This window comes from Scyliorhinus canicula, chromosome 3 (genome assembly GCF_902713615.1).
Source record: "Scyliorhinus canicula chromosome 3, sScyCan1.1, whole genome shotgun sequence".
Taxonomy (NCBI): Eukaryota; Metazoa; Chordata; class Chondrichthyes; order Carcharhiniformes; family Scyliorhinidae; genus Scyliorhinus; species Scyliorhinus canicula.
Genome location: NC_052148.1, coordinates 2,920,969 through 2,933,571, shown reverse-complemented (window position 1 = coordinate 2,933,571; position 12,603 = coordinate 2,920,969). Strand labels below are relative to the sequence as shown.

The window sequence follows — 12,603 nt, the reverse complement described above, 5'->3', positions numbered from 1 at the left end:
TAGCTAATGTAGATTGGCGGTGGTGGTGGTGGTAATGTTGGTATTGATAGCTAATGTAGATTGGCGGTGGTGGTGGTGGTAATGTTGGTATTGATAGCTAATGTAGATTGGCTGTGGTGGTGGTGGTAATGTTGGTATTGATAGCTAATGTAGATTGGCGGTGGTGGTGGTGGTAATGTTGGTATTGATAGCTAATGTAGATTGGCGGTGGTGGTGGTGGTAATGTTGGTATTGATAGCTAATGTAGATTGGCGGTGGTGGTGGTGGTCATGTTGGTATTGATAGCTAATGTAGATTGGCTGTGGTGGTGGTGGTCATGTTGGTATTGATAGCTAATGTAGATTGGCGGTGGTGGTGGTGGTAATGTTGGTATTGATAGCTAATGTAGATTGGCGGTGGTGGTGGTGGTAATGTTGGTATTGATAGCTAATGTAGATTGGCGGTGGTGGTGGTGGTAATGTTGGTATTGATAGCTAATGTAGATTGGCTGTGGTGGTGGTGGTAATGTTGGTATTGATAGCTAAAGTAGATTGGCTGTGGTGGTGGTAATGTTGGTATTGATAGCTAATGTAGATTGGCTGTGGTGGTGGTAATGTTGGTATTGATAGCTAATGTAGATTGGCGGTGGTGATGGTAACGTTGGTATTGATAGTTAATGTAGATTGGCGGTGGTGGTGGTGGTAATGTTGGTATTGATAGCTAATGTAGATTGGCTGTGGTGGTGGTGGTAATGTAGGTATTGATAGCTAATGTAGATTGGTGGTGGTGGTGGTGGTAATGTTGGTATTGATAGCTAATGTAGATTGGCTGTGGTGGTGGTGGTAATGTTGGTATTGATAGCTAATGTAGATTGGCTGTGGTGGTGGTGGTAATGTAGGTATTGATAGCTAATGTAGATTGGTGGTGGTGGTGGTGGTAATGTTGGTATTGATAGCTAATGTAGATTGGCTGTGGTGGTGGTGGTAATGTTGGTACTGATAGCTAATGTAGATTGGCTGTGGTGGTGGTGGTAATGTTGGTATTGATAGCTAATGTAGATTGGCGGTGGTGGTGGTGGTAATGTTGGTATTGATAGCTAATGTAGATTGGCTGTGGTGGTGGTGGTAATGTTGGTACTGATAGCTAATGTAGATTGGCGGTGGTGGTGGTGGTAATGTTGGTATTGATAGCTAATGTAGATTGGCGGTGGTGGTGGTGGTAATGTTGGTATTGATAGCTAATGTAGATTGGCGGTAGTGGGTGCCTGGAATGTGCTGTCAGTGGAGGTGGTGGATACAGGTGCGATAACAGCACCGTGTCGGGCAGCACGGTAGCATTGTGGATAGCACAATTGCTTCACAGCTCCAGGGTCCCAGGTTCAATTCCGGCTTGGGTCACTGTCTGTGCGGAGTCTGCACATTCTCCCTGTGTCTGCGTGGGTTTCCTCCGGGTGCTCCGGTTTCCTCCCACAGTCCAAAGATGTGCAGGTTAGGTGGATTGGCCATGCTAAATTGCCCTTAGTGTCCAAAATTGCCCTTAGTGTTGGGTGGGGTTACTGGGTTATGGGGATAGGGTGGAGGTGTTGACCTTGGGTAGGGTGCTCTTTCCAGGAGCCGGTGCAGACTCGATGGGCTGAATGGCCTCCTTCTGCACTGTAAATTCTATGAAATCTATAACAACAATTATGATACATCTTGACAGACACATGAATGGGCGGGGCATGGAAGGATACAGACAGTTCGGGAAATGAGTGGCAGGTTTAGTTAAAGAATCTAGATTAGTTCCGGCTTGGAGGGCCGAAGGGCCTGTTTCTGTGCTGTAATGTTCTTTACTCTTTGTTCTCTGAAAGCGGGGTTCTACTGGCACTTGAAAAAAAATGAAAAATGAAATGAAATGAAATCGCTTATTGTCACGAGTAGGCTTCAAATGAAGTTACTGTGAAAAGCCCCTAGTCGCCACATTCCGGCACCTGTTCGGGGAGACTGGTACGGGAATTGAACCTACGCAGCTGGCCTGTCTTGGTCTGCTTTAAAAGCCAGCTGTTTAGCCCTGTGCTAAACCAGCCCCTGACCAATTCAATTGTGTAGTTCCAGTTCAATTTAGCTTCACCAAGTGAGAGTGTCTTCATTCCTCCTCAGGCAGGGCTGTAGCCTTTCCTGAGGACCCCACTCTGTCCTTGCAATATGGCCACTCATGGAACCCCATTTATGAACCTTACTGCCCCAGTTCTGACCCTCCGTATTCACCTCCTCCCACCCGGCACTCCCTCAGACGGGCACTCCCTCAGACGGGCACTCCCTCAGACGGGCACTCCCTCAGACGGGCACTCCCTCAGACGGGCACTCCCTCAGACGGGCACTCCCTCAGTGGTTATTTGGCATCAAGCCCAGCAAGGAGGACACAGGAAGCGATGCCTGCCTGCCAACTTCCAGATCCCCTTAAAGCAAGGGGCACCCCCAAGTGAATGGACAGTAAGGGCTGATCCTATCCCATCCCTCCCAATACTGAGTGACTGACCCCAGCCCAGACTCTGAGTTGATGTTATCTATGTCCCCCTCGTCCTCACTTGTGGACCCTGAGCAGCGAACACCCTGCAGATTTATGGCTGCTGAGCGTGCATCTCGAATATCCCCTCAGAGGGGAGGCCGCCAGGTTGATGTTTCTGTAAATATGTTGTAAATGACATCAGCGTTGACGTCATGCCGGAGCCTGCTGAATATTCCGGGAGAAGGGGAATGTTTGGAGTGAGTGCTCGCGAATAACTGCTAATGTATAAAAATAAGGGGCGAGATTCTCCGCTCCCCAGGCCGGGTGGGAGAATCGCGGGAGGGCCGCTCTGGCACCCCCCCGCGATACTCCCACCCCCCCCAAAATGGCGTGTCACGTTTTGCGACACGCTGCTCGGAGAATTGCGGGTCGCTGTTTTTCACAGCGACCCGCGATTCTCCGGCCCGGATGGGCCGAGCGGCCTGACGTTCCCGACCTGTTCACGCCGGCGGCAATCACACCTGGTCGCTGCCGGCGTGAATATAGCGTGAAAGCTAGGTTTGGGGCCTGTGGGGGGCGGAGAGGGGATCGAGCACCACGGCCGTGCTCGGGAGGGGACTGGCCCGCGATCGGTGCCCACCGATCGTTGGGCCGGCGTCTCCAAGAGACGCACTCTTTCCCCTCCGCCGCCCCGCAAGATCAAGCCGCCACGCCTTGCGGGGCAGCGGAGGGGAAGACGGCAACCACGCGTACGCGGGTTGGAGCCGGCCAACCTGTGCATGCGCGGCTGACGTCATTTGGCGCCGCCGGCCGTGTGATTATTGGTGCGCCGCCTTGACACCAACGTCAAGGCCCGGCAGCCGAGTTTCACGAAACGCCGCTCCTAGCCCCCCAGGGGGGGAGAATAGGGGTTTCACGATGGCGTCAGCCGTTGCGGAGAATTCCGCCCAAGGTTCCTGGGTTTCCGCAGCGTGATTCACATTATTCCCCTGCAGGTGGGGGGGGTTCGCCGTTCCCTAATGGTTGATTTCAGGATTACTTTCCTTGATACATATGAATATGTGATGAAGTTTAAGAATGAATAAGATATTAATAGAAAAGAGTTCTTTGAGGAGGTAACAAGGAAGTTAGACAAAGGAGAACCAGTGGACGTGGTTTATTTAGATTTCCAGAAGGCCTTTGACAAGGTACCTCCATCACAGGGACTGTCAGTGATCTAATCTACCTCCATCAGACAGACTGTCAGTGATCAAATCTACCTCCATCACACAGACTGTCAGTGATCAAATCTACCTCCATCACACAGACTGTCAGTGATCAAATCTACCTCCATCACTGGGACTGTCAGTGATCAAATCTACCTCCATCACAGGGACTGTCAGTGATCAAATCTACCTCCATCACACAGACTGTCAGTGATCAAATCTACCTCCATCACACAGACTGTCAGTGATCAAATCTACCTCCATCACACAGACTGTCAGTGATCAAATCTACCTCCATCACACAGACTGTCAGTGATCAAATCTACCTCCATCACTGGGACTGTCAGTGATCAAATCTACCTCCATCACAGGGACTGTCAGTGATCAAATCTACCTCCATCACACAGACTGTCAATGATCAAATCTACCTCCATCACAGGGACTGTCAGTGATCAAATCTACCTCCATCACACAGACTGTCAGTGATCAAATCTACCTCCATCACACAGACTGTCAGTGATCAAATCTACCTCCATCACAGGGACTGTCAGTGATCAAATCTACCTCCATCACAGGGACTGTCAGTGATCAAATCTACCTCCATCACACAGACTGTCAGTGATCAAATCTACCTCCATCACACAGACTGTCAGTGATCAAATCTACCTCCATCACACAGACTGTCAGTGATCAAATCTACCTCCATCACAGGGACTGTCAGTGATCAAATCTACCTCCATCACAGGGACTGTCAGTGATCAAATCTACCTCCATCACACAGACTGTCAGTGGTCAAATCTACCTCCATCACACAGACTGTCAGTGATCAAATCTACCTCCATCACACAGTCTGTCAGTGATCAAATCTACCTCCATCACAGGGACTGTCAGTGATCAAATCTACCTCCATCACAGGGTCTGTCAGTGATCAAATCTACCTCCATCACACAGTCTGTCAGTGATCAAATCTACCTCCATCACACAGACTGTCAGTGATCAAATCTACCTCCATCACACAGACTGTCAGTGATCAAATCTACCTCCATCACACAGACTGTCAGTGATCAAATCTACCTCCATCACACAGACTGTCAGTGATCAAATCTACCTCCATCACACAGACTGTCAGTGATCAAATCTACCTCCATCACACAGACTGTCAGTGATCAAATCTACCTCCATCACAGGGACTGTCAGTGATCAAATCTACCTCCATCACAGGGACTGTCAGTGATCAAATCTACCTCCATCACACAGACTGTCAGTGATCAAATCTACCTCCATCACACAGACTGTCAATGATCAAATCTACCTCCATCACAGGGACTGTCAGTGATCAAATCTACCTCCATCACAGGGACTGTCAGTGATCAAATCTACCTCCATCACAGGGACTGTCAGTGATCAAATCTACCTCCATCACACAGACTGTCAGTGATCAAATCTACCTCCATCACACAGACTGTCAGTGATCAAATCTACCTCCATCACAGGGACTGTCAGTGATCAAATCTACCTCCATCACACAGACTGTCAGAGATCAAATCTACCTCCATCACAGGGACTGTCAGTGATCAAATCTACCTCCATCACACAGACTGTCAGTGATCAAATCTACCTCCATCACAGGGACTGTCAGTGATCAAATCTACCTCCATCACAGGGACTGTCAGTGATCAAATCTACCTCCATCACAGGGACTGTCAGTGATCAAATCTACCTCCATCACAGGGACTGTCAGTGATCAAATCTACCTCCATCACACAGACTGTCAATGATCAAATCTACCTCCATCACAGGGACTGTCAGTGATCAAATCTACCTCCATCACAGGGACTGTCAGTGATCAAATCTACCTCCATCACACAGACTGCCAGTGATCAAATCTACCTCCATCACAGGGACTGTCAGTGATCAAATCTACCTCCATCACACAGACTGTCAGTGATCAAATCTACCTCCATCACAGGGACTGTCAGTGATCAAATCTACCTCCATCACAGGGACTGTCAGTGATCAAATCTACCTCCATCACAGGGACTGTCAGTGATCAAATCTACCTCCATCACACAGACTGTCAGTGATCAAATCTACCTCCATCACAGGGACTGTCAGTGATCAAATCTACCTCCATCACAGGGACTGTCAGTGATCAAATCTACCTCCATCACACAGACTGTCAGTGATCAAATCTACCTCCATCACAGGGACTGTCAGTGATCAAATCTACCTCCATCACAGGGACTGTCAGTGATCAAATCTACCTCCATCACACAGACTGTCAGTGATCAAATCTACCTCCATCACAGGGACTGTCAGTGATCAAATCTACCTCCATCACACAGACTGTCAATGATCAAATCTACCTCCATCACAGGGACTGTCAGTGATCAAATCTACCTCCATCACAGGGACTGTCAGTGATCAAATCTACCTCCATCACAGGGACTGTCAGTGATCAAATCTACCTCCATCACAGGGACTGTCAGTGATCAAATCTACCTCCATCACAGGGACTGTCAGTGATCAAATCTACCTCCATCACACAGACTGTCAGTGATCAAATCTACCTCCATCACACAGACTGTCAGTGATCAAATCTACCTCCATCACACAGACTGTCAGTGATCAAATCTACCTCCATCACACAGACTGTCAGTGATGAAAGCTGAATGGAAGGAATGGTTAATAAATGCTGGAAAACCAGCCAACGACAAGATATGAATCAATTAAAAAGGCCTTCCTGTCTCCTGGGCTGTGTGTGTTTGATATGAAGTGTTGGGTGTGAGTTACTCACATAGCAAGATGGGCATTGTCATTGTGCAGTCGGGGTAGGAGAGTATTCCTCCTCCAATGGAGAAACCGGGACATGGTTGCCGAAGCACTTGTATCCACTTTGACTTGGTCTGTGGTCCACACCTCAACTCCAACCAGAGAAATACGAATTTTAAATGGTCTGTAAAACTGAAATAGACAGATTGTTCATACCTCAGGTGACTGAATTTTCCGCAGATTAATGATATGAAATTAATGTCAGTGTAAATTCAACAGTATTGCATTAAAGTAATGTAGTGACTCCCGGGTCAGCTAACCTCAATGGGGTAGGGGCTGCAGAGAGTGGTCAAGCTTACAAGGGGCTACGAGGTAAATTGGAGGATCTGGAAAACAGTACGAGGCGGCAAAATTTGAGGACTGTGGGCCTGCCTGAGGGGGTGGAGGGCCCGAGGCCGATGGAGTACTTTGCCAAGATGTTGGCAGAGTTGGTGATGGAAGGAGAGGATCCCTCTCGCTATGAACTGGACCGGGCTCATGGGTCGTTGAGGCCTAAACCAATAGCGAATGAGCCGTCAAGAGCGGTGATTATTTGTTTCCATCGGTACCACGTGAAGGAGAAGGTCCTGAGTTGGGCAAAGCAGAAACAGGAGGTGCAGTGGGCCGGCCCTGGTATACGTATATACCAGGACATAATTGTGGAGCTGGCAAGGAGGCGGGCAGCCTATGGCTGAATGAAGATGGCACTGTATAATAGCCCCCAATTAGGTCAGTTTGTTTAACATGGGGAGGGGTGGGGGGCTGGGAGGCCCAGTGAAGAGGTTGAGCGTGTTTATGGCTGTGTTACATGAGGCTCATTTGAGGGTGAAAGATCAGGTGAGGCTCAGGAAGGGCTGGGTTAGTCAGGTGTTCAATTCGGGGTTTGACAGCAGGGCGCGGGGGGAGCAGTTTTGGTCAGTCAGTGAGTGACGTTGCAGATGGAGAAGGTGGTGGCGGATCAGGAGGGTAGTTATGTGATAAGGGCAGTGGAGGGGAGATTGGTGGCATTGACAAACGTGTATGGCCCTAACTGGGGCAATGTAGGGTTCGTGAAGAAGGTGTATGGGGCCATTCTGGACTTGGACTCAGATGAGCTGATAGTGGGTGGGGACTGAAACCTGGTATAGGACCCAATGCTGGACAGGCTGCAGCCGCGCTTGCCTATCCAATCAGGGGGGGGGGGGGGGGGGGGGGGGCGAAGGCGCTGACTGGGCTCATGGAGGAAATGGGAGGGGTGGACCTGTGGTGGGGGGGGGGGGGGCGAAGGCGCTGACTGGGCCATGGAGGAAATGGGAGTGGTGGACCTGTGGTGGGGGGGGGGGGGGGGGGGGGGGGGCGAAGGCGCTGACTGGGCCATGGAGGAAATGGGAGGGGTGGACCTGTGGTGGGGGGGGGCGAAGGCGCTGACTGGGCCATGGAGGAAATGGGAGGGGTGGACCTGTGGTGGGGGGGTGGGGGGGGGGGGCGAAGGCGCTGACTGGGCCATGGAGGAAATGGGAGGGGTGGACCTGTGGTGGGGGGGTGGGGGGGGGCGAAGGCGCTGACTGGGCCATGGAGGAAATGGGAGGGGTGGACCTGTGGTGGGGGGGTGGTGGGGGCGAAGGCGCTGACTGGGACATGGAGGAAATGGGAGGGGTGGACCTGTGGTGGGGGGGTGGTGGGGGGGGGGGGGCGAAGGCGCTGACTGGGCCATGGAGGAAATGGGAGGGGTGGACCTGTGGTGGGGGGGTGGTGGGGGGGGGGGGGGCGAAGGCGCTGACTGGGCCATGGAGGAAATGGGAGGGGTGGACCTGTGGTGTGGGGGGGGGGGGGGGGGGGGGGAAGGCGCTGACTGGGACATGGAGGAAATGGGAGTGGTGGACCTGTGGTGGGGGGCGGGGGGGGGGGGGGCGAAGGCGCTGACTGGGCCATGGAGGAAATGGGAGTGGTGGACCTGTGGTGGTTCTTGCAGCCCAGGGAGTGGGAGGGGTGGACCTGTGGTGGTTCCTGCAGCCCGGGGAGTGGGAGGGGTGGACCTGTGGTGGTTCTTGCAGCCCAGGGAGTGGGAGGGGTGGACCTGTGGTGGTCTTGCAGCCCAGGGAGTGGGAGGGGTGGACCTGTGGTGGTTCTTGCAGCCCAGGGAGTGGGAGTATGAATTTTTCTCCACGGTCCACAAGGTTTACTCGAGGATATATTTTTTTTGTCTTAGGGAATGCACTGTTGGCTGGGGTTAAGGGATCAGAGTACTTGGCAATAGCAATTTCAGATCATGCCCCGCATTGGGTGGATATGGTGTTGGAGAAGGGGGCAGTGCAGAGGCCGGGGTGGAAATTGGATGTGGGGCTGTTGGGGAACTGAAGTTTTTGTGAAAATTGTGAGGGTAAATAAGGAGTTGGTGAATTTTAACTGCTGGTCGATCAGGTTCAGTCAGCAGTTAAGAAGGCAAATGCAATGTTAGCATTCATGTCGAGAGGGCTAGAATACAAGACCAGGGATGTATTTCTGAGGCTGTATCAGGCTCTGGTCAGACCCCATTTGGAGTATTGTGAACAGTTTTGGGCCCCGTATCTAAGGAAGGATGTGCTGGGCCTTGGAAAGGGTCCAGAGGAGGTTCACAAGAATGATGTCTGGAATGAAGAACTTGTCGTATGAGGAACGGTTGAGGAATCTGGGTCTGTACTCGTTGGAGTTTGGAAGGATGAAGGGGGATCTTATTGAAACTTACAGGATACTGCGAGGCCTGGATAGAGTGGACGTGGAGAGGATGTTTCCACTTGTAGGAAAAACTAGAACCAGAGGACACAGCCTCAGACTGAAGGGACGATCCTTTAAAACAGAGATGAGGAGGAATTTCTTCAGCCAGAGGGTGGTGAATGTGTGGAATGGTAGCCCCCCATCCCCACCCCCACCCCCACCCCCCACCCCCGGCCAACACCACAAAGTACTCACTTTTTTCCAGATATAATTCATACCCCGAAAAGTACCCAAACGCTCGGAGCAGCTCGAGTATACCCCACATCAACAGACTCGCCTCTGACACGTACAATAATAAACCAGCCACGTACAGAGACACCCTGGGCTGGATTGTCCGCTGGCGGGATGCTCCGCTTGCCGGTAACCCGGGGGTTTTCTGATGGCGTGGGCTGCCCCGTAATGGGAAACCCCATTGACCTGCCAGCGTAACGGAGCATCCGGCCCCCCCTTGTTCCACCGCCTCCCACCCCCCCGAACTATTCCCTTCCACATCCCAGAGCTCCTTCGAGCGATGGCCAAAGGCTCAATCGCTAGCATAAATAACAGAGGGGGCATAGAACGACCTTGCCTGGTCCGCGGTACAGACCCAAAATACCCCAAGCTCATATTGCTTGTGTGGCCACTTGCCCTCGGTCCTTAAAACAATAACCGTACCCACTCCACAAATCGTGGCCGGATCCCAAACAGCTCTAACACTGCAATCAAATACCCCATTTCTACCCAATCAAATGCCTCTTCTGTGTCCAGCGAAAACTGCCACCTCTGGCCCCCCCGTCTGGTCCTCCACTATTACCTTCGGGAGGTACCCCTCCAACCTAGCTGCCAAAACATTCGCCAATATCTTGGCATCCACATTCAGTAGCGATATAGATCTGTTTGGGTTTGTATGTTGAAGGAGATATGTTTGGGGGATTGATACAGTGTTCGTTATTGTAGGTTATATTTTGTTGGGCATTTAATGAAAATGTGGAAATGAGGGAGAATAAAAAAAGTTGAAATAAAAATTGAAGTAAAATAGCAAGCCAATGCAGTACATGGACAGCGAGGTCTGTGGTAAAGTATTACAGAGCCTCGATCCTGGATGTCACTGACAGTCTACCTACTGGAGCTATGAACTGGGAGATGGCTCCTGTCATCGACTGCCTGCTCTGTACTCTTCATCTGTTTACCTTTGATTCAGCCTGTTCGGCTCGATGTAGACTCCAATCCTGACCGAATAATACCTGCTTCCCTTATCAATACCTCAACTCAACCTTCCTCCACCACAATCTCAGGCAGTGCATGACAGACCTTAACCACTCACTGTGTGAAAAAGGTTGTCCTTATTCCCTCTTTCACATAGAAACATGGAAAACAGGCCATTCAGCCCTACCAGCCTGCTCTGCTATTCGACTTCAGGGGGCAGCCACCAGACCTGCTATCGGGCTGCCCAGGCAAGGCGAGGGCTGGATAGCGTGTTGGTGATGGGATCCCTACCGTTCCTCGACATGCATCAATTTGCGCGGCCGGTAAAAGTGAATCGATTCTGGCGGCTGCTCCCAGTGCAAGCACAAAACAGAAACCAGTCAGTTCCAGCGGGAGTTTCCCGGGCGGAGAATCCATGCCCAGGTTTACAGCATCCGCAGTGTTTTATATTTATCAGTATGATAGGTTTCCTGCAGTGGGAGAGCTCTCCACATTAAGTGTGTAGTCACTGTGGCTGTAGATTACCCTCAGACAGAGGATTCAGACAGCAGCAGCTTTCCAAACTCAGAATCAGGGCTCTGGGTCATTTCCAGTGAAGCTGAGACTCAGTGAGTGGCTAAACACTGTCAAAGCTACATTTAATGTCATTGTCATTGCGTCTGGCTGGTCACAGAGAATCAGAAACACGGATATGGATGAGAAAGTTAACCAGACACAAGACATAAGATTTTGTCCTTCATTGCTGGAGGGATGGAGTTTAAGACTAGGGAGGTTATGCTGCAATGTATAAGGTGTTAGTGAGGACACATCTGGAGTATTGTGTTCAGTTTTGGTCTCCTTACCTGAGGAAAGGACGTACTGGCGCTGGAGGGTGTGCAGAGGAGATTCACTAGGTTAATCCCAGAGCTGAAGGGGTTGGATTACGAGGAGAGGTTGAGTAGACTGGGACTGTACTCGTTGGAATTTAGAAGGATGAGGGGGGATCTTATAGAACGTTTTAAAATTATGAAGGGAATAGATAGGATAGATGCGGGCAGGTTGTTTCCACTGGCGGGGTGGAAAGCAGAACTGGGGACATAGCCTCAAAATAAGGGGAAGTAGATTTAGGACTGAGTTTAGGAGGAACTTCTTCACCCAAAGGGTTGTGAATCTATGAATTCCTGCCCAGTGAAGCAGTTGAGGCTCCTTCATTACATGTTTTTAAGGTAAGATAGATAGTTTTTTGAAGAATAAAGGGATTAAGGGTTATGGTGTTCGGGCGTAAAGTGGAGCTGAGTCCACAAAAGATCAGCCATGATCTCATTGAATGGCGGAGCAGGCTCGAGGGGCCAGATGGCCGACTCCTGCTCCTAGTTCTTATGTTCCAAGACCATAATTCAGAAGTAGACTATTCGGCCCATTGAGTCTGCTCGACCATTCAATGAACTCCTGATTGATCTGATATGATGATCGTCAACTCACTTTCCCGCCTTACCCCCATATCCCTTGATTCCCTTACTGATTAGACGTCTATCTATCTCAAGCCTTGAACATATTTAACGACCCGGCCTCTACAGCTCTCTGCGGGAAAGAATTCCACAGATTCACTGTCCTCTGAGAGAAGAAATTCTTCCTCATCTCTGTCACAAATGGGAGCCCCCTTACTCTGAGGTTGTGCCCTCTGGGCCTAGACTCTCCAACAAGAAGAAACAACCAAGGGGCAGCACGGTTGGTCAGTGGTTAGCACTGCTGCCTCATGGTGCCGAGGTCCCAGATTCGAATCTCGGCCCTGGATCGCTGTCCGTGTGGAGTTTGCACATTCTCCCCAATGTGCAGGGTAGGTGGATTGGCCACACTAAATTGCCCCTTAATTGAAAAAAATTAAGTGTGCACTCTAATTTGTAATATAAATAAATAAATAAATTTTAAAGAGATGGAACGACCTCTCAGGGTCAGATGCCAGCGAGGATGGGAACTCCTGGCAATTTGGGCGGGCACAGCGATGGCCAATTTACATGTCTGGAATCTCAGAATAAACAGCGCCCCAGTGGGAAGATGAATTGCACACGGTTCTGTTCCAGTGGGAACACTTTGGGACACAGTTTCAACTGCGTTCCCCCCTCCGCTCAGCTTGGCACGCAGAGTGAATCGTGGAAGAGACACCACAAATCGAGATTCACGCAGGGTGCCCGCTCCCGATGGCGAGTTCTGGATCGCACCCAGA

General features: G+C 50.6%; 1 protein-coding gene across 1 annotated transcript in view; it reads right to left on the bottom strand.

The window, feature by feature from the left end:
• The window catches only part of LOC119963788 (disintegrin and metalloproteinase domain-containing protein 12-like), a 62,402-nt gene extending 55,772 nt beyond the window's left edge, over window positions 1-6,630 (bottom strand). The window contains exon 1 of the mRNA XM_038793075.1: window positions 6,469-6,630. Coding sequence (XP_038649003.1) covers window positions 6,469-6,542 — 74 coding nt within the window. The 5' untranslated portion in view covers window positions 6,543-6,630. The remainder of the gene's footprint in view (window positions 1-6,468) is intronic.
• Window positions 6,631-12,603: the final 5,973 nt, after the last annotated feature.